This window comes from Dasypus novemcinctus, chromosome 3, assembly GCF_030445035.2.
Source record: "Dasypus novemcinctus isolate mDasNov1 chromosome 3, mDasNov1.1.hap2, whole genome shotgun sequence".
NCBI lineage: Eukaryota > Metazoa > Chordata > Mammalia > Cingulata > Dasypodidae > Dasypus > Dasypus novemcinctus.
In genome coordinates, this window is record NC_080675.1 from 151645541 (window position 1) to 151664401 (window position 18861).

General features: G+C 64.0%; 1 protein-coding gene across 2 annotated transcripts in view; it reads right to left on the minus strand.

Annotated features, from left to right (window-relative positions):
* PSTPIP1 (proline-serine-threonine phosphatase interacting protein 1) overlaps window positions 1–18861 on the minus strand; it is a 38856-nt gene that overhangs the window by 3872 nt on the left and 16123 nt on the right. The window contains exons 2-12 of one of the 2 annotated variants that reach the window (XM_004468171.1): window positions 15869–15969; window positions 15553–15627; window positions 7411–7445; window positions 7031–7137; window positions 4887–4949; window positions 4177–4275; window positions 3167–3212; window positions 2429–2508; window positions 1711–1809; window positions 996–1092; window positions 443–530 (exon numbers count right to left, since the gene is read on the minus strand). In XM_004468171.1, coding sequence (XP_004468228.1) covers window positions 443–530; window positions 996–1092; window positions 1711–1809; window positions 2429–2508; window positions 3167–3212; window positions 4177–4275; window positions 4887–4949; window positions 7031–7137; window positions 7411–7445; window positions 15553–15627; window positions 15869–15969 — 890 coding nt within the window. The remainder of the gene's footprint in view (window positions 1–442; window positions 531–995; window positions 1093–1710; window positions 1810–2428; window positions 2509–3166; window positions 3213–4176; window positions 4276–4886; window positions 4950–7030; window positions 7138–7410; window positions 7446–15552; window positions 15628–15868; window positions 15970–18861) is intronic. The other variant, XM_004468172.1, reaches the window with a different exon arrangement.

An 18861-nucleotide genomic window follows, 5' to 3' on the forward strand; every position in this document is an offset into this window, starting at 1 on the left:
CCCTGGAAAAGCCTGGAGACTTCTCTAAGAACACAGGCTGCAAGCCCCTGCTCCTGCGCCCCAGCTCCTGTGCCAGCTGAAGCGCATAGCCACTGCAGCCCGACAGGACCAGGGCACCAAGGCAGGCCAGGAACAAGGCCCCAGGGACAAGGAGGCTGGCCAGGCCCTCCCCGGGGCTCTGAGCACGGTCGCCAGTGTGTAATCGGGGTATGACCGTTGGTTTAATGCCTGTCTAGGTCCCCTTGGGTCAAGGGCTCCAAGAGGCAGGTTTGAGCCTGTCTTGTCCCCACAGCACCTAAACACTACATTGGTCACACAGTAGGTGCTCAGGAAAGATGTGTGGAAGGAGCTGGGTGCAGGAGGAGAGGCTGGGGCCGCTTCCTCCACTGCTCTGTGCCCCTGCCTCTGCCTCCCAGCTGGCTGCCATCCTTGAGCTCCTCACCTCTTCATCATGCCGCAGGACGGCTGCGTGCCAGGGCTGCCGGATGGGGTGACCTCCCGGTCGTAGTAGTTGTGGTAGGTCACCGGAGCTGTGGGCAGCAAGCCAGTGAGGCCGGGGCAGAGGGGGCAGGGCGGGCAGGACCTTGTGCCACCCACCACCCCAACCTGTCTCTACCCAGAGATCTAGGCTGAGCTCCCACTTTCCCATTCTGGCTGGCCCTGGCCCATCCTGGTGCTTGGGAGGAGGCCTCTCCCACTCCCATGAGACCCCACTGTGGACTCAAGATTTAGTGGAACCAAACAGACTAGGGGTGGGGTCTGAGGAGACTTCCCCAGTGCTTATCTCCCATCCTCACCTCTTAAACTCTGTTTGTCCTTTGCCTCAGGAGAGGCAACAGACCAGGGGCCCAGCCAGGGGACTGCCCTGTCCCTGCCCCCCACCCAGAAGAGAGCTTGAGCCACCCCAGCCCTCAGAGCACCTGGGGCCAGGCCTTCTAGAGACAGGGGGCCCTGGACCCAGAGGCTGCGCTGCCCCAGGTGGGGCTGGGCCTCACCTGGGGGCTCGGCGCCTGTGCTCTTGAGCTGGATAAAGCCATCGATGTCGGCATCCACGCTGCAGCCTTCCAGTGTCAGCCGCACCTCCTCGTAGAGCTGGGAAGAGAGGAGGCTGTGGGCCCAGGCCTCACCTGGGTGCCCACCCTGGGCCAAGCCCATCGTTCTGCGGGCCTGAACTCCACCCAGGGTGCTCGCCCAGCATTGCCTCACCTCTTCCTGAGAGGCCAGAGCCCTGGCTGATAGTTTAGCTTCTGCTGTTTCCTGAACACCTACTGTGGGCAAGACCCTATGTAAGGGACTTGAAGCACCTCCATCCTCTGCAGTAGATGCCATTTCCCATAGACAAGGAAACTCAGAGAAGGAAGGCTTGCCCATGGCCCCAGAGCCACACTGCAGTGCTCAGAGAAAGCAGGTGCTGTGTGGCTCCCAGAGCCGAGCCAGGGACCTGGCAGTGGGGGCCAAGCAGGCAGGGCAGGGTAAACACAAAAGAACAGGCTTCCAGGCAGAGAAGCCAGGGCTTGCACAGTCCCTAGCTCCCCATCCTTGGGTAGTGGGAGCAGGGGCTGAGCCGCCGGGTCTGAGCCCAGAGCCAGGGCCCAGGTCACAGAGGACTAAGCAGGTACTGTGGGGACACTTGCCCTGAGGCTGTCCTCTCCCCCACTTCCTACCCTTCTCACCCTGCCCCCACCCCCATCACTGCCCTCAGCTTCCCACCTCATCGTCCTTGACACACTGCATGGAGAGCTGGTTGCAGTGCACCCACAGGGCATTGCGGAGGATCGTCAGCCGGTCAAACTCCTGCAGCTGGAAGGCCTGTGGGGGTGGGGGCCGAGGAAAGTGAAAAGGAATGAGGGGCTGCAGGCCCGGGCCAGGCTGGGCCCGACTCACAGCACAGCAGCGCGCTCCGGCCAGCCCCGCCCCAGCCGGGGCTTTCTCTTCTGAAAGCCGAGTCTAAAGGAGAGAGGCTCCCTGGGCTGCCACCTCCAGCCACACCTCCAGCCTGTGCGCCGCTGTGGCTTCCGGAAAGGGGTGTTTCTGCCCAGCCCCCCCTCCAGGGCCTCTCTGTCCCCACAGGAAAAGGCCCCGGGGGTAGTGAGAGTGAGAGGAGCACTGGCCCCACAGTCCTGAGGCCTGTGTCCCAAGCCCTGCTCATCAGAGGACCCGGGAAGCTACAGGTTTTGGCAGAGCCTCATTTTCAGGTTCAGCAAAAAGGCGTAGAGTCCCAAGCCTGTCTGCGGCAAAGGGACCCAGGGTTCAAAGCCAGGCAATGAGAGCACAGGGCCTGGTGAGGAGAGTGCGCTGGGCGTGAGTGCATGACTCAGTGACGCCTTCCCCCCTCACTGCCTCAATTGCCCCCAGGACTCGTCCAGGGTTTGACATCTTCCCCACTCTGCAGCTGGGGAGACTGAGGCTCCAGGCCGTGGTCCCTCACCTCGCAGGTGGTCCGGTGCTCCTGCTCCCACTCGCCCCGCACCTTCTCCAGCTGCTCGATGTTCTGCCGGTACACCCGCTCTGGAAGCACAGGGAGGCCAAGCGGCTTAGAGCCCTCCCAGAGTGCCCCCCACAGTCCTCAGGGCCCCGCCTTCCCCGAGCAACCTGCCCTGGCCTCTGGTGGTGCCTTGTGAGAGGGCTGTGCTACTCACTCGGATCCTGCTCTTTTCAGGGTGCCTCATGTCTCCCCCACTCTGCTCTGAGCTGCCCCAAGGCCAGAGTGGAGCCTCATGCAAGTTCAGAGTCCGGGACCCAACCCCGGGTCCTGCCCCCTCACTTTCCAGATGGGCAACTGAGGCTCAGGGAGGGCAGAGAGCACTGCGGGGGGTAGGTGGGAGCGTCAGGAGCTGCTGGGCTGGGAGGCCACAGGTTTAGAGCATGGCCCGGTCCTGGGTGAGGCAGAGCAGAGGAGAGCCTTCCGGGGGAAGGGAGGAAGGGCGGCTGTCCAGGAGGGGCCAGCACAGACAAGGGATTGGGGGGGAATCTGGCATCAGATGCAGGACAGGAGACAGGAGCCCAGAGAAGGCTGAAAGTACGCACAGGCTCGTGAGTGTGCATGTGAGTGCCTGTGTGTGTGTGAGTGTGTGTGTGCGTGAGAGAGAGAGAGATGTGGATCTGTCTTCCCTAGGTGAGGCGTGCGTGGGAGTGGGACTTCCCAGGCCGGGCAGGGCCCCCGTACCTGCCTCCGTGGCCGAGTCCTTGCACTGCTTGGCTTTGTTCTGGCTCTGAGGAGAAAAGAAGGGAGAGCAGGGCTGAGCCCGCCCAGTGGAGCAGAGCCCCTGGCCCCAGCCTTGGGCTCCCAGCCTCCCGGGGCTACCCCAAGGGACTCTGTCCCGCTTTCCCGACTGCCCTGGGCACACTCCGAAGCCAAATGTGGGTGATGTCCATCGTTTACTGCCAGCCGTGAAGGACATAGGCTGGTTTGGACAAATAGAGAACGAAAACAGAACCCTCGCACGCAGGCTGGTACGCGTGAGAGCTAGAGATCAAGGCCCCGAGGGAGAAGGGGGGCCCAGGCCCTGCGGCCCTGCGTGACCACTTGTGACCCCAGGGCCGGGACTCGGGCTCTGCCCCCGGCTCGCCGCGCGGGGCCGTCCTCTCCGGGCCTCAGCTGTCCTGTCTGTGGGATGGGTAGAATGTGTTCTTGGGCTCTGGGGGCTCCGATGCCCCCACCCTGGCCTGGGCCAGAAGAGGGCTGGTCCCTGGCTTGTCCCAGAGGCCCGGGCAGTCAAGAGCTTGGGCCTGGACAGACCTGGGTTGGACTTGTTCCCTGCTGCTTCCTGGCTTTGCGACCTTTGGCGAGTTGCTCCCATGCCTGGGCCTGCCTCCTCTCTGCGACGTGGGCCTCAGGGCCCCTCTCCAAGGGCCGTGAAGGCCAGGGCGGCCCCGGGAGAGGACTGGGCTGTTACTAGTGCTTTCAGCCTGTGGGCTCTGGGCCGGGGCCCAGCAGGCCTGCTGGAAGGTAAGGCCCTTGGGTGCGGCCTGGGGATGGCACGGGGGGTGCAGCTGAGCCCGTCTGCCCGGCTCTGGGATTGGAGGCAGCTGGCGGCACAGAGGGCAAGGTGGTCGCACGGGTGGACAGCCAGCTTGTCCCTGGCACAGACTTGCCCAGGGGCGTCGTAGGGCCTCCTTCCTTCCTCCCCCTGCCCCAGCCCTGGGTGACAACCTGGTCCCAGCAGCCCCACACACCTTCTCCACCTGCTTCTGGTGGCCATTGGCACTGATGCGCTCAAAGGCCTGCTCGGCGTCGTCCGCGTCCCGGCACTTCTGTTCATAGGACTTCTTGGACTGGGGGTGTGGAAGGCCGTGACTCGGGGAGCAGCACAGCCCTGCCCTGTGGTCCCAGAGTGAGGGTCCCTGAGCTCAACCTCCCTGCCTCTCCTGCTGGGGGGCTGTGGGAGCATCTGCAGCAGGGACAGGGATCTGGGGTTCCAGAATGGAGATGGAGACAGGCTGGAGACTGCTGACCCCGTCCCACCGGGATCCATGGCCCCAGCCTCTTTGGGGGTGTGCTCATATCAGATAGACCACTGGCGGGTCCCTGAGCTTTTGCACACTGAGTTTTGCACATGCTATTCCCTCTTATGGAACACTTTTCCCCCTTCTTGCCCAGTGTCTGACAGGACACAGCTCAGAGGACCCTCCTCCCTCCACCCTCTAGAGTGTCCACCTGACAGCGTGGATCACCCCATGGACTCCTGTCGGGGACTGTCAGTCCACCCCAGGGCAGGGCGTGGGACCCAGTGTAGCCCCGAGCACCCAACTGGATTCAGTGCATGTTGCTGGCCGGAGGCCGGAGGAAGCCTGGCCCAGATGCCCAACCCAGGGCGCCCGGGGACCACGCCGGAGCCCTGGCACGAGGAGAGGTCGTGGCCCCAGGCCCGAGACCTCGCACTCACCTCCATCGTCTTCTTGTAGAGCGACAGCTTGCTCTTCTGGACGCGGTCCATCACGGCCTCATACTGCAGGGGACACGGGACTCTGAGCTGGGGGCGGCGGCCTCAGGACACTCCCCTAGGCCAAGAGGACGGGCGTCCCTGGGATGAGGCACAGCACCCCCTCCGGCTCTAAAGGGGGTACAAGAGGATGTCCCCCTCTCCTGAAAGCCTGCCCTGACCATTGCCACTCGGAACGGAAAGCCGAAGAAGCCCGGGGTAGATATGGCCATCGGGTCTTCCTGCAGAAGCTCACTGGCTGTGGTCCACACACACACACATGCACGCGCACACACACGCACACACACGCACGCACACACACGCATGCACATACACGCGCGTGCGGCCTTCATTCACAAGCCTCTGTACGCACTCCCAGATGCACACACACCAATCCACCTGGGCACACACAGGCCCAGAGCCGCATGCCCAGCTGCTCACACTTGCACACGCAGGCCTTCACGCACACAGACACACCTGCAGGCACCGCTCACAGGCACACACGAGTGCACTCTCCCGAGCCTGCCCACACAGGCCACAGACAAATAGCCCAAACAGCCTCAGGAGCACACACGGGCACGCCGGACCCCCACACCCCAACATTTTGCCTCCTGGTTTCCTGTTCAGACAAAGAAGGTGAAATCAGCCTGGAGAGAGACTGGGTGGCAAGGCAGGAGGAGAACTGGCAGTGGAACCGCCCCTTGCGCTGGGGGCTGGAAGCAGTGTGTCCTGAGGCCTCAGAGGGGGCCTCAGGCAAGCCGCGTGTCACAGAGGTGCGGACGCCCAGGGCCACGCACCGCCCGTGCACACACACGTGCACACACGCACACCCTGGCAGGCTTCCCACGCAGCACAGCTCTCTGCTCGCACGGGCCTGGCTGCTCTGGGGAAGCAGTCACTCTGCCCAAAACAGCTTTTGCAGACACCGCAGCCCCTCTGGCCACAGGAGAGCTCAAAATAGCTGCCCAGGCCACCCTGTTGTAGCACGTACACTGCAAGCTCTGCAGGCAAGTCCGGCTCGAGGGTCCTCTGCTCCAGCACAAGGGGGGCCGGCTTCTGACACTGGCTTTGGGGACCCGCTGTCTGCTCGGGAACCCACGTTTAGAATCCTGAAGGCCCGAGACCCTGTCTGGCCTGATGGGCAGATGGGCGTGCAGCCACCTGCAATTCTGGGTGGGAGCTGGGGCCCTGACATGAAGACTGAGGGGGCCGGTTCTGGGCTGGGTCCCTGAAGCTTGGGAGGTAGGCCTTAGTGTCCCATCCTTCAAGATAGAAACTGAGGCCCAGGGAGGGGAAGGGGCTCTCAGGCCAACCCCGGCCCCAGCCACGAGCTGGAACCTTCTTCCCCTTTGAAGCTCAACCATGTGGACTTTCCTGTTTTCAATTCTGTGGACATTAGAATTTCTTTCCCAGGTCAGCTTGATCCTTCCTCCCCAAGCAAGAAGCATTTCTGTGCTCTGTGTGGCCTCTTTCACCCTGTCCAGGGCACACCCTCCCGGCTGTGGCCCTGGGAGGCTGAGCTGTGAGCACGCAGCTCCATCTCCTCGGGCCCAGGCCCACGCCTCCAGGCCAGCCCGCACTGTGCAGGCCTCTGGGGGCAGGTGCTCAGCCCAGCAGAGAGCCTCAGGCGTGGGGCTCAGAGTCACCCACCCAGGCCCTTGGATGCCGAGGGAAGCCTGGTACCCTCCTCAGCCTCGGGCAGCCCTGCGGAGAGGCTACCGCCACTGCCGCGCCCAAGCCTGACTTCTCCAGGAGACACAGCGGAGCCAGTTCCCAGGGACCCCCCCGCCCCCCGCAACTCAGGTTGCCTCCTTCGGATGCCCCCAAGTTGTTGCTGAACCTCCGTGCTTTTGTTGTGAGAGGAAAATAAAAAAGACCATTTTCTTTCCTGCTTCCCTGGTGGGGATCATTTTTTTCCCCCAAGAAGGCGGCGCGTTCCGTGGGAAGGACCCTGGTGGGCCCTCGGGCCTTGCCCTCCGCCTTCACATCACCCTCAACCTCCGCCCCGTGAGCCCCGCCAGGGGGCCCCTCGCACCCGCCCCGCGGCGACGCTGCGCCTTCCCACCGGGGCCCTGCTGGCGCGGGGCTGCTCCCCCGGCGCGCCTCACCTTCTTCCTCTGCTCCTTCTGCCGCTCGCGGAACTCCTCGAGGCTCCTCAGCTCCTCGCGCAGGGCCAGGGCCAGCTGGATGTGCAGGCTGCCCACGTTCTCCAGCTCTGCGGAAGACGGCCCCGGCGTCAGGCCGGATGGGCCTCGGCCACCCACACGCTCGCCTGGACCTGCGCGGCCCCCACACCTCATCTCTGCCCGCCCCCCAGCCCCCCAAACTTTTCACCAGGCTTGCAGCCTGGGTGAGGCTGGGCCGCAGCCCGAGCCCACCCCTCCCAGCCAGAACCCATCGCCGCCATCCACGGGAGGTATGCCTGTGGCCATCGAAGACAGGAAGTCCTGTCACCCTGTGGCCTGGGCGGGGGACCGTCAGGACTTACGCTGCTTCATGGAGTCAAAGGAGGCCCTCAGAGAGCTGCAAAACAGAAAGACCAGGTCAGCAGCAGAGCCTGGGCCAGCCTGAAGTCCTGGCCTCGCTGAGGGGCTTTTACTTTGGCGGGGGGTGAGGGGGCCTTGATTGCTCTCAAGGCGCTCCAGACAGAAGGGGCCCTGGGAATTATCCAGCAAGCAAACGCCCCCCCCCCGGGGCATCCCAGGAGAGGGGCTGTCGGTGTCCTCACCTCTTCCTATCTGCATTCTTGGAGAAGACCTGGCTGTCTCAGGACCCTCCCTCCCTCCTCAGAACCCCTCTCCCCACACCCCAGCTCTTCCTCTTCAGGTACCCAATGCCCACATTTTAAAAGGCAGCGGCCGTGCTCAAAGCATCGCGCAACCGTCAGGCCGAGGACACGTGAGAAGGCCCTCGGGGCCAGGGAGGCCCCAGGATGGAGCCAGAGCCGAGCCTTGACGACACATCAGCTTCCCAGGCAAAGAGGAGGCGCAAGTGCCCCCCAGCTGCGGGCAGCCCGTGCAGGGCAGGCACAAGCCAAACCCCCGGCAGGCCGGGGGCCATCCGCCCAAGGTGGGAGCTCGGGGGGCGGGTGCAAGCCAGGAGGAGACGAGGCCGGGCAGGTAAGCAGGGGCCGGGTCTCGAGGGCTCAAACGTCAGGTTAGGAGGTTTGGGTTTTCCTGGCGGGCCACAGGTTGCCGGATGAGCTTGGAGCGGGGAAGAGCAGCGTTCAGCTGTGGCTGTCAGCAGGTGATGTGGGCCATTTGGAGGAGTCAGATGGCAGGCTGGAGCCGCAGTGCAGGTGGCAGGGTGGGGTGGAGGGAGGGAGAGCCAAGAGCGGAGGGTGGGACGGGACCGATGCACCCAGGTGAGGGCAGCAAGAGGCTGCAGGGCCCCGGCTCCTGGCCCAGGACGCTGGGTGGATGGCGGTGACCCCTCCAGGAGGGGCCCCGGGAGGGAAGTGGGCTTGAGGGGCAAGAGGGGCAAGATGGGGTCCTGAGAACACCCAGGAGGAGGTGTCAGGAGACAGAGGGTGGGCCAGCCTAGAAGAGAGATGTGGCACTGTCCAATCCAGAGAGAGGCCCTGGGAGGGCCCCAGGAGAGCCGGAAGGGAAGACGCCGGCGCCAGGCCTGGCAGTGATGAGGCGCCAGCAGGAGCACTGCCAGACTCGGCAAATCAGTGTCACCCAGGTAAATGTGACTCACACACACACGCACATATTAGTGTAAGTGTGCACCATCAATATTTGGGATCCACCTACACTAAAAAGTATCTGTTGTTTATCCAAAATTCAACTTTAACTGGGCACTCTATTTTACCTGGGGGCCCTGCCGAGGGGGCTCACCCACAGAGCCACAGACGGCGGTGAGACTGGAGCAAAGGAGCAGGTGCCAGAGCCAGGGTGGCACCAAGAGGTAGACGGTCCCTGGGGCAGCAGCAGGACCAGCACGGGGGAGGGCTCCCCCAGCCGTCAGCGCAAGGGGCAGGGTCTCGGGGGTGTGCTCCCCATCCCAGGGGAGGAGGGGACCTGCACAGGGACCCCTTCCCGCTCTGGACCCCCACATGCCTTAGAAGCAGACCCTGGAGCCAGAGGGCCCAGGGTCCATCCAGGCTCTGTCACGCCCTCGTTGTGCAGCCTTGGGCAACTTAACCTCTCTGTGTCTGCTTTCCCTTCTGAAAAAGGGGGCTAATAATAATAATAGCACAAACAGGATGGTTGTGAGGCTCAAATGATTTTAAATATATAAACCACCTCCACCAGGACCTGGCGTGAAGTCCGTAGCCGCTTTGCTGTGCGTCGTCCTAAAGGGCTGTTGTCAAATGCTCGCCTGTGGACGAATCCCCTAAACCTAGGAGGTCCCCTAGGCGGAGGCTCCCTCTGCACCAGGACTCCTGAGGAGCGCAGTCAGGGGAGGCAGAGAGGGAGACCGCGGCCAGGGTGTGGCCAGGCTTGCCGGGGTCGCAGAGGCAGCGCGGCTGGGGCCCCGCCCACTCCGCCCGCCCCGATTCCGCCCGAGGCGGGCGCCGCCGTCCCAGCGGCTCGCTCGCCCCCTGGCGGCCACGTGGCCGCACGACGCTGGCCCGGGCTGCTCGGGGCGAAGGCAGCTCGGCGGCCCTTTCAGGCGGGCGGCGCGGGGCTTCCTCCTCCCACGGGAATTGGACAGCGGAGGAGGAGGAACAACCTGGAGGGCCCGCGGTGATCCAGGCCCGAGGAGCGCTGCGAGCACCTAATTAAGTAAAGCCAGGCGCTTTACCCTAAACCCGTGAATCTCAAAGACCAGCGGCATCAGCACCCGGGGGCTCGGTTTGGAATGCAAATGACCAGATCCCACCCCAGACCTCCGGAAGCAGAAACTCGGAGGGGCGGGGGCGGGGGCCGGCAGGCCTCGGGGTTCAACCAGCCTCCAGGTGCTGCTGCTGCTGCCTCTGGCCCTTTCATCCTCACAAGTCTGTAGTGTGTCTGTGCTCCCTTTATTATTTTACGGGTGAGAAAAGGGAGCATCAGAGAGGTATAGAAACTGTTCTATGGCCACACAGCAGGTTAGAGCCTGTACAATACAGGAGAGGCCAGGCCTCTGCTTCCTGCCAGAGGAGGGGGAGGAGTGGCTGCCGTGGTGACCCCCACCTCCCAGGTGGCTGGGGAGGGACCTCTCATTACCCTTCTGTTACCTGCCCTTCTGCCTTCAATCCCCCTCCTTCCTCACACGCTCCCCTCGGCCCCCCATGCCCCCTCCTCTCGCTGCTCCTTCTGTCTCCCCACACTGGTTAGGGCCCTCCAGGCTCCGCGTGGCCCCTCCTCGCCCCCACTTCGACCTCACCAACACCATGGCTTCCGCCCCGTAATGTCCACGCACACGCAGCTCCTTCAGTGCAGCTGGCGACCTGCACCTGCACTGCCTGGTCTTCAGCTCCTTTTGGATCTTGCACCTCACAGACACTACAAAACCAGACTCTTCACTTGCCCCACAAGCCTGCTGCTGCCCCAGACTTCCCTCTCCGTGAAGGCACCTCCGCCCTCTGGTTATACAAACCAGGAGTCGACCGCAGCTCTGTCCTCTCCCTCCTCCCACCACCATCTGTTTTACCTCCTGATTCTTACGTCTGTCCACCTCCTGCCGCCACCACCCCAGTCCCTACCCCCATCACCTCATCCAACCTCACTTCCCACCCATTAGCCCTTAGCCTAACTCTGTGCTCCCCCAGTCTCCTGACCTCCTACCAGCTCTTTTACACACCATGCTCCTTGCCTCAGGGCCTTTGCACATGCTAAGCCCCTCTCTCCAGTCTTCACCTGGCATTCTCCTCTTTCTCTTCTGAACAGTTGTCCTTGTCACCTTGTGTCCGCTGCTGTGAGCCAGTGAGGACAGGGGCGCTGCCTGGTTCTCCTCCCCACTGTCTCCAGGCTCACAGCACAGAGCTACAGCCCCAACATGCGGCTAATACCGAGGCCTCTCGACCCCAAACCCACCTGTGCCACATCCACCGTGGCCCATCGCCTCAGGCCTCCCCACTCTCCCTCCCTCCCAGGCCTGGGTGGCCTAAGGAACCACAGCCCCTGGAAGCAGTTGGTCCTCTGTCCGCGCCCCCGGATGCTGGGAGCCCTCTCCTAGCAAGCAGCCCTGCCGGATGGACACTCAGCTCTGCCGACCTGAGGGGCTCGCCTCGAGCTGCCCTTTGCTCGTGAGCCTGGCTGGGCCCTGGAGCCTGCGCTCGCTCTGCCGGGGACCCCTGGGCAGGCTGGAAGGCTCTGGCCGCTCCAGGTCCCTGTCTGCGCTCCTCCGGACCGCAGCTCTGTCACTCTCGCCTCCCCTCTCACCAGTGCCAGCACCTTCCATCCAGCAGTTTGGCCTGGGGCTCCCCCATCTTTTTCCAGGCCCCAGACTTCCAAGAAGGCGCCTTTGCTCTGCTAGCATGGCCAGCACCCCAGCTTCGCCCAGGCCAGCACCCCAGCTTCGCCCCGGCCTGGAGGCAGCACAGGTGAGCGGCCCTCAGCTGTGACCCTATGGAGGCTTTGGGGCCCATCTGAAATCCCTCTCCCTCCCGAGACAGGAAGATGTGGTTTCTCTCTGCTTGCCTGTCCCTCCCGGGTTCCTCCACCCTGCCCCATGGGGACACCATCACCCAAAGCTCCTTGAGCTTTCCTCCGATCTGTCCCTAGCACGTGTGCAGGCTGGGGTCCCCCACTTCCCGTTAACAGTCCACGGTGCCCTCACGGGTAACTCATCCCAGTGCCCTTTTTGGCCTTTCCGACTTGGCTCTCAAGAGGCACCGCCTGCGAGCCTGGGCTCCAACGAAGCCTGGCTTTCTGCCACCTCTTCTACTCTCCCTGCCCGTGTCCCTGCCGTGGCATCCCCACCCCTGCCCACAGGAGCCGGTCCCCGCCTCCCCGTGCTGGGGGCTGGGCCCGAATGAGCGGGAGTCGAGTCTCCTTGAAGGAGGGCTCAGGGCCCACCCCTCTCCCTCCAGCACCCTCAGTGATATTTTCATTCTCTCTGAGCTCAGAGGAAGAGACCATGAAAACAAATCTCTTCTGGCAGGAAAACCACAGCGCCTTAGGCTTGTGACACGTGGCAGGAGGGAGGGCTGGTGGGATCTGAACCTGCACCCCTTGGGCTACTGTCCTTGCCTGCCCCCCTCAGTTCTCCATGTGTGTCCCCAGCCCCTGACGTGGGGCCGGATGAGCAAGAGGAGGGCTCGCAGCGGGGAGCAGGCACATCCGGCCTGGGCAGGAGGAGCCGGGGAGGGCCAGCTAGACCTTGAAGGACGGACAGGACCCAGAGCGGCACCCGGGGGCTGCGTCAGGAGCCCAGGCTGCAGCGTGGGGTCACGGCCAGCTCCCTGGCGGGCTGGCGTGTGATGGAGGCGGTATTTATAAGCCTCCTGCACATGCCTGACGCCGTCTTTAAAATGCACGAAAGGGCTGCAGTTTGGGCACCAGGTCTCCCTTCGAGTCCGCATTGCCACTGCCCAGCGGACGTTTGCTGAGCGAATGGCGAAGGCGGTGAACGCCGAGAAACCATTTTAAGGTGGGAATCGCCTCCCTTGATTGATGTGGCCTGAGCCTCCAGACCTGAGAGAGGCTCCCCGCTGCTTTGAGGTCACTTTACCTTCTGGCTTTGGACCTCCCGGGTCACCCAGTCCCCTCTGGCTGCCTTCCTAAGGACTGAGAATGAGCCCCTCCCAGGGCCCACAGATGGGCCCTGCAGGGTGGCCGCCAGCCCCCACGCCGAACAGCCAGATTACCTTTCCCTTGGGCCAACCCCGAGACACACGTCCCACGGGTCTCAGTGATAAGGAAGCGACCCAGGTCGTCATGGGGATGAGGTGACCTGGTCTGAGCCAAGACCCTGACAGTGAGGCAAGGCTGGAGTGTCTGGGAGGGCTTCCTGGAGGAGGTGGGGCATGGGAGCCTTGAAGGGAGGTGCTGGTACAAAGGACTGGGGAAGAGAATGCAGTCACTCGTGGCATGCTGGATTCTGGCTCAGTTATATATATATATATATAAATAAATGCCTGAATCCCCCCACTCAGCCCAGGGCACGGGACACAGTAGGTGCTCCATAAATGCTTGCTAACTAGGTGGATGGATGATGGCTACAAGGCACAAGGTTAAAAGAATGGGAATGCAATGAGTGCAGAACTAAATGACCTCATCAGGCCTAGTACCCGCCATGAAGGTGAACCACACTTAATGAGCACCTACTGTATACAGTAAGTTGAACTGGGAGGTGACTGGAGCGTGGCATCATAGGAGGGAGGCAGCAAGTGAGCTGGGATCCGTCCAGTTCCTACTCCCATCGTTCGCTGCCTCGGGACACACTGTTCCACCTCCAAGCGGAGCCTCTGTGGGTGCCAGTCTCTCGGGCAGGAATGCCCTCGCCTGCCCTCCCTCCCTCCTTCCCCGGGGGCGCTCTCCCCAGTGCCCCCTGGCCAGCCCTTCCTCTGGCCGCCCCACCTGGTGGTGACCGCCGGGTGGTGCTGCTCTCTCGGGCACCGCTCCCTGCCTGCCGGCGACATTCTGTGGGCCGAGGGCCTTGCGGCGGGCCCTCCTGGGGCTCCTGGCCTTGCCGGCGGGGCCTCCTGGGCTCCTGGCTTGGCCCGCTCAGTGCTGTTGCTGCCTTTGTGCCGCGGGCTTGGTGAGCAGCGGGGCCAGGCACTCCCGGCCGGCGCAGCTCAGGAGCTCGTGGCGCTGGCTCCGCCCCAGCGGCGGCCAGGCCTTCCGCCTCTCGGGCACCCACTGCGGGCTAAGGCCTCTCCCTCCAGGGACTTCCAGCTTCGGCTCCATGTGCGGTTTTCCCCAAGGGCCTCTGGCTCTAGGGCCCGAAAGGAAACCACCCGGGGTACCAGGCGGGCTTCTCACCCCCAAGCCGGGGTGCCCGGGATTTATCCGACATAAGGAACGGCGGCGTCTGTGGGATTGGCGAAGGCGCTGGTGTTCATTAACCATCCCCGGCGTGCCGGGCACTCTCTACTCATCATTTTACCCCCCAGAGCCACGTTCTGGGGCGACTGCCGAGGATCCAGGATCAGAAGGGCCTAGCGACACCCCAGGGACACAAGTCAGCACAGACCCCGCCCACTGGGCTCCCAAACCCCACAGGGACTCAGGGCCGCCCAGAGCCTCACCCGGGCCGCCTCGGGTTTCTTGTGTACCCCCCTTCCCTCTGCCCGCCCGGCTCCCGCCCCATTTTCATCTCTCTGTGGTGGTTTCTCCTGCCTTGTACGTCCACTGGACTCACAGCCCCCTGTGGACCTCCGTAGCCCCCTGGGGCACCCTCTCCAACTCTCCCCACTCCTGAATCGCCGCCCACCCCCGCGGCCCAACCCTTCTGAGCCCCCACCCGTGGGTCCTTTCTCTCCTGGGGAAAGTTCTCATTTCCCAGCTGGCCTGGGAGTCAGCGGACACCCCTCCCACAGCGGCCAGCACCCCCTGCCTGGGCATCGCCCGTGGCTCCGAGAGCCCGGAAAGACAAGGCAGCGAGGAGGACCCTCCATCCCCTGTGGGGCCAGCCCCCACCCGGGCGCAGCGTGGACACAGCCCCCAGCGCGCCCGGGAGGCCCTCGGCGGGTCTTGGTTTCTCTGCACAGCCCCCCGCTGCGGACAGACAGGACCAGACGCAGAGGTCAAGCCAGTGCCGCGGCCTCAGGCTAGGAAGGCCGCGCAGGGCCTGAGCCCCGCGTTCCCGGGTCCTGGGGGCACGTTCCTCTCCCTGGAAGCGTCCTTCCCAGGTCTGGGAGGCAGGGGCCAGGTAGGGGCCTCCATGTCCTCAGGAGGCCCGGGGCATGTTGTACGCGAGGGGCTCGCGTGAGGGGCTGGTCTCTGGCCTCAGAGCCCCAGCCTTTGGGGCCGTCACCCTCGGGCGTGGGGCCGGGGGCCCGGGGACGGCCGCAGGCTGGAGTCAGACCTCAGGGGCCCCAGGTAGAGGAGTGTGCGCCCTTCCGGGACCCAGGGGCCAGCACCTCACCCGAGCCCGGCGCAGTCTTCGCCTAGGAGAGCCCGTGCTCCTGGGGCAGCCCCTCTCGGCTGTTCGAGCCCCCCTCCGCTGCCAAGGACCAGCGCGCTCTGACCACTCCGCCACCCTCCACCCCCGCCGGCTCCCCGTGCTCCCCTTCCCCCTCAGGGAGCACCCAGTGCCTCCTTCTATCCCCCACCCTCATTGCTTCCCCTCTGAGCCAGGCCTGAGCTGAGCCCTGGGGCGGACTTGACCTTCAAGGAGAACAGTATTCGACCCATCTCAGTGACCGGGCAGTGGAGCCACAGGCTCCGGGGCCAGCTCCAGTCACACAGCCAGTGGGTGAGGAGCTGGGCCTGGCACCCAGGAGTGTCCCTTGCTGCCCGGCTCTGGGGAACCCGTGGAGGGGCCGGTTGCCTGCCCCCCAGGACTCTTGGAGACTTAGGCCCCAGGATGTTCTCCCCCCCTCCCCAAACTTGACCTCCCAAGGACCCTCAACCAGGATGCCCAATATCCAAGAGCGTTGTCCTTGAGCACCGGGAAGGTCCTGACACCCCTGCCCGGAGAGTGATCCAGACCCTCCCCGTCCCCCCCCCCCCCCCCCAGAAAGCCTTAGCCTCTTCAGAGGCCCCAAAGCGCCCCGCCGAGGAGAGGAGAGAGCCCCGGGGTGGCCCCTTACTTGATCTCCGACTGGCCGCCTGCCTTCCGGGCAATCTGCACCAGTTCCTTCCCGTAGCGCTCCTCGGCCTGGGCCCTGCGAGGACCGAGGGTGGGACTGAGGCTCCGGGGATCGGCCTGCTGTGGGCCCGAAAGCCCGCAGGACCCAGGCTCAGCCGCTCAGCCCTGGGCGTGGGCGAGGCCCGCAAATACAGGGACATTTGAGGGGACGTCAAATCAGTTCCCACTTACGACTCCCCCAAATTTGGGGAGGGCTAGGCCTGGAGAAAAACAAGAGCTCCTGGACTTTCAGGTCTCGGGACAGGGAGCCAGCTCACCTCTGCCTCAGCAGGTCCTCCACGTCCTTGCACATCTTCCTGCCGTCCAGCAGCCGCTGCAGCAGCACCTCGTAGCCCGTGTGGGCCGTGAAGTCCCTGCACTGCAACACAGGACGGGGGACGGTGAGAGCCATGGCCCGGCACGGCTGGGGGTGCAGCAGGTAGGCCCAGCAAGGAGCATCTGACCACTGCCAGGAAAAGCCTCTCTCCCGCCCCAGAATATGCCTCCTGGGTCCTGGCACGGCTCATGTCACCCTCCCAATAACCCCGTTACCTTAGGTTCTATCTATGTGAGAAAACTGAGGCGCAGAGAGGGGAAGTAACTTTCCCAGGATCACACAGCTTGCAAATGGCAGGCCTGGCATTGAACCCAGGCTTCCTGGCTCCAGAGCTCATGCTCTTAACCTCTCCACTATTGGGCTCCCGCAAAAGCGAGAGAGGCTGTCATTTCTTGAGCACCACGTGTGCCAGGTCCTACCCTGGCCTCTCTCTGTGCGGCCTCGGGCAATCCCCTTGCACCGACCCCGGGAGCTGGGTTGGAGGGTGACCTCAGTCAGGCCTGGGCACACCCTGGGTCCCCGCTAGGACGCAGGGGATCTTGGAGAATCTTCCAGGACAAGCTCCCCCTCTGTCCCCGACACTTGCTTGAGGCACTCCTGCGGCTTCTTGGCCCTTTCTACCCCGCGGCGGAGGCCGTGTCTGTGCTGCTGGTGCAGGGAGAGGCGGAGGGAAGCAGAGCTCCAGCATCAAGGGGGACAGAGGGCTTCCTAGGACACCCAGCGGTGGGGGTGAGTCCCCGGGCCCAGCTGCCCGCCCCCATCCCGCCCGGGCCTGCACGCACGGCTGCCGACCAGCGGGAGAGGTCCGGGGCAGAGGTGGTGAGACTCCGCGCTGCGGGAAGGGGCCCCTGTCCCTCTTGTCTGAGTTGGCACTCAGGGCCATTTTTGGGGACATCCCCGGCGTATTCTGTCAGGCCACCACAAGTCAGGACAGGTGTGGAGATGCAACACCCAGTCTCCGTCTTTTTAGTTCTCACAGACCCCACCAAGCTACCAAGACGGGAAAAGCTTCCCTGGCAGTGGGCACCATAGCCCCATTCACAGAGTGGGAACCTGAAGCTCGGAGAATTGATGGGAATTTCTCGAGGTCACACATACTTGGGGGAAGCAAGTTTTTAACTCATATCAGAGTCAAAAGCTGGTGTTCCTTCCCCTGCCCCATGCCTGCCCCCAGTGCAATGTTGCGAGTATCTGGGAAATCAAAATCAAGGAGAGCTTCCTGTAAGCAGAGGCATTTGGGTCAAATTCTGAGAAAAGAAGGTGTTGAACGCTCTTCAAGGTCATAGGGGAGTCAGACATGGTGGGGTAGGGCAGGAACAGCACACACTGCCCCAACGGCCCCGGCTCCAGATCTAGCCTGCCCTCGGCAAACTCACACTACTGGAACCTCCAGGCGCATGGGACACAGCCCCCAAAACTCAAGCCTCCCTTCATAGGCGTCCCCAGAAATTCCTGAGACTGGCTTGGCCTGGGTTCATCTGCCCACAGGGTGACAAAAAGGATGTCCAGGCCCTGGCTGCCCACTCGGGGCCCCAACAAGAGTGAGTTGTCCCCCCCGGTCCCCTGCAGGCCCATCTGGACACATGCCGGCCCCCAGGTCCAGGGCTGGTGCTGCCGAGCCAGGCGGGGCCCGGCTTCCACGGCTCTCGTGTGCAGTTTCTGGCCCAGTGACCAGCAGCAGACCACGGCTTCCTGGCCCCTTGGCCTCAACCGCCCTCCAGGCCCCCAGGTCAGAAGCCGCGTAGCAGGTGAGAAGAGAAACCAGCCCAGAGCCTGGGTCTTCTGTGCCCTCCCCGTGCGGGGGCCCTTCAGAGCTGGCCACCAGCGTGCGGGTCAGAACTGGGAAGCATCTTGTCCAGGCCCTCACGGTCCTAGGGGGAAACTGAGGCCCAGAGAGGGAAAAGGCCTGCCGAAAGACGCACGGGGCGAGTGAGGACGAGAGCCTGGACTCGCAGGGGAGCTGCGATCGCTCCTGATGCCCCCAGGGAGGGCGCGCCCTGCGCAGGGAAACCCCACCTGGCCCTGCAGCAGGATGCTCTACTCGGCCCCCCCCTCCGTGCCTCGTCCAGCCGTGGCCACCCAGGGAGCCCTTCTTCTGCCCTTAGTGGGATCCCCAGAGGGAAAAGGGGAGCAAAAGCAAACCTACATTGGCCATTCCGGAGGAGGTAGAAGGCAAGAAGCGTCCTGCAGCCTGGGTCCCCAGGAGCTCACATCCCGGAGCACCGCAGGCTCAGAGTCCCACCCAGCTCTGGCTGAGCCAAGGCCACGCCCGCGCGAGCTGCGGCCAGTGAGCCACGGTCACAAGGGACCAGGCCGTGCCCGGGAAGGGCCCGACCCCCGGGAGCTGCTCACCATGCCCCTCCCGCAGCCCGCCCCCAGCCTGCACCCTCCTGCTTCACCTCACCCGGCCACCTCCTCAAGGGATGGGCGCTGACTCATCCCTCCGAGCTGGCGGCGTCGGGGCTCAGCCGCCGTGGAGGAAATGAATGCAGGAGGGAGGGAAGGGGTGAATCAGCCGCTCGGTTAGTCTATCAGTCCTGCGGGTCCACCATCCCAGGCCTGCCCCAGACTCGCTCCCTCTGGGGCCCCAGCCCAGGCTTCTCTCCCCTGCACCCCTTCTCCCCCCTCTGAGCACCCAAGGGCCTCTGCTGGGCCTCCTCATTTTGGGGCTGGAGCTGACATTTCCCTGACAGGGTGGCTCCCAGAAGGCAGGGCCCCTGGCCTCTCCTGTCCAGCCTCAGCCTTGGCCACCTGAAACCTGCCCTGGCGTTGTCCTGTGAGAAGCTGCCACTTCCTGAATCCACGTGCCATCCCCTGCATCAGGAGCCTCACAGCTGCTGTCTCACTGGAAACTACAGAACCAGGAGGTAAGGACAGGGACGACGACGGCCCAAAGAGGGGAGTGGCTGCCAAGGTCAAGGTCACACAGCTGGT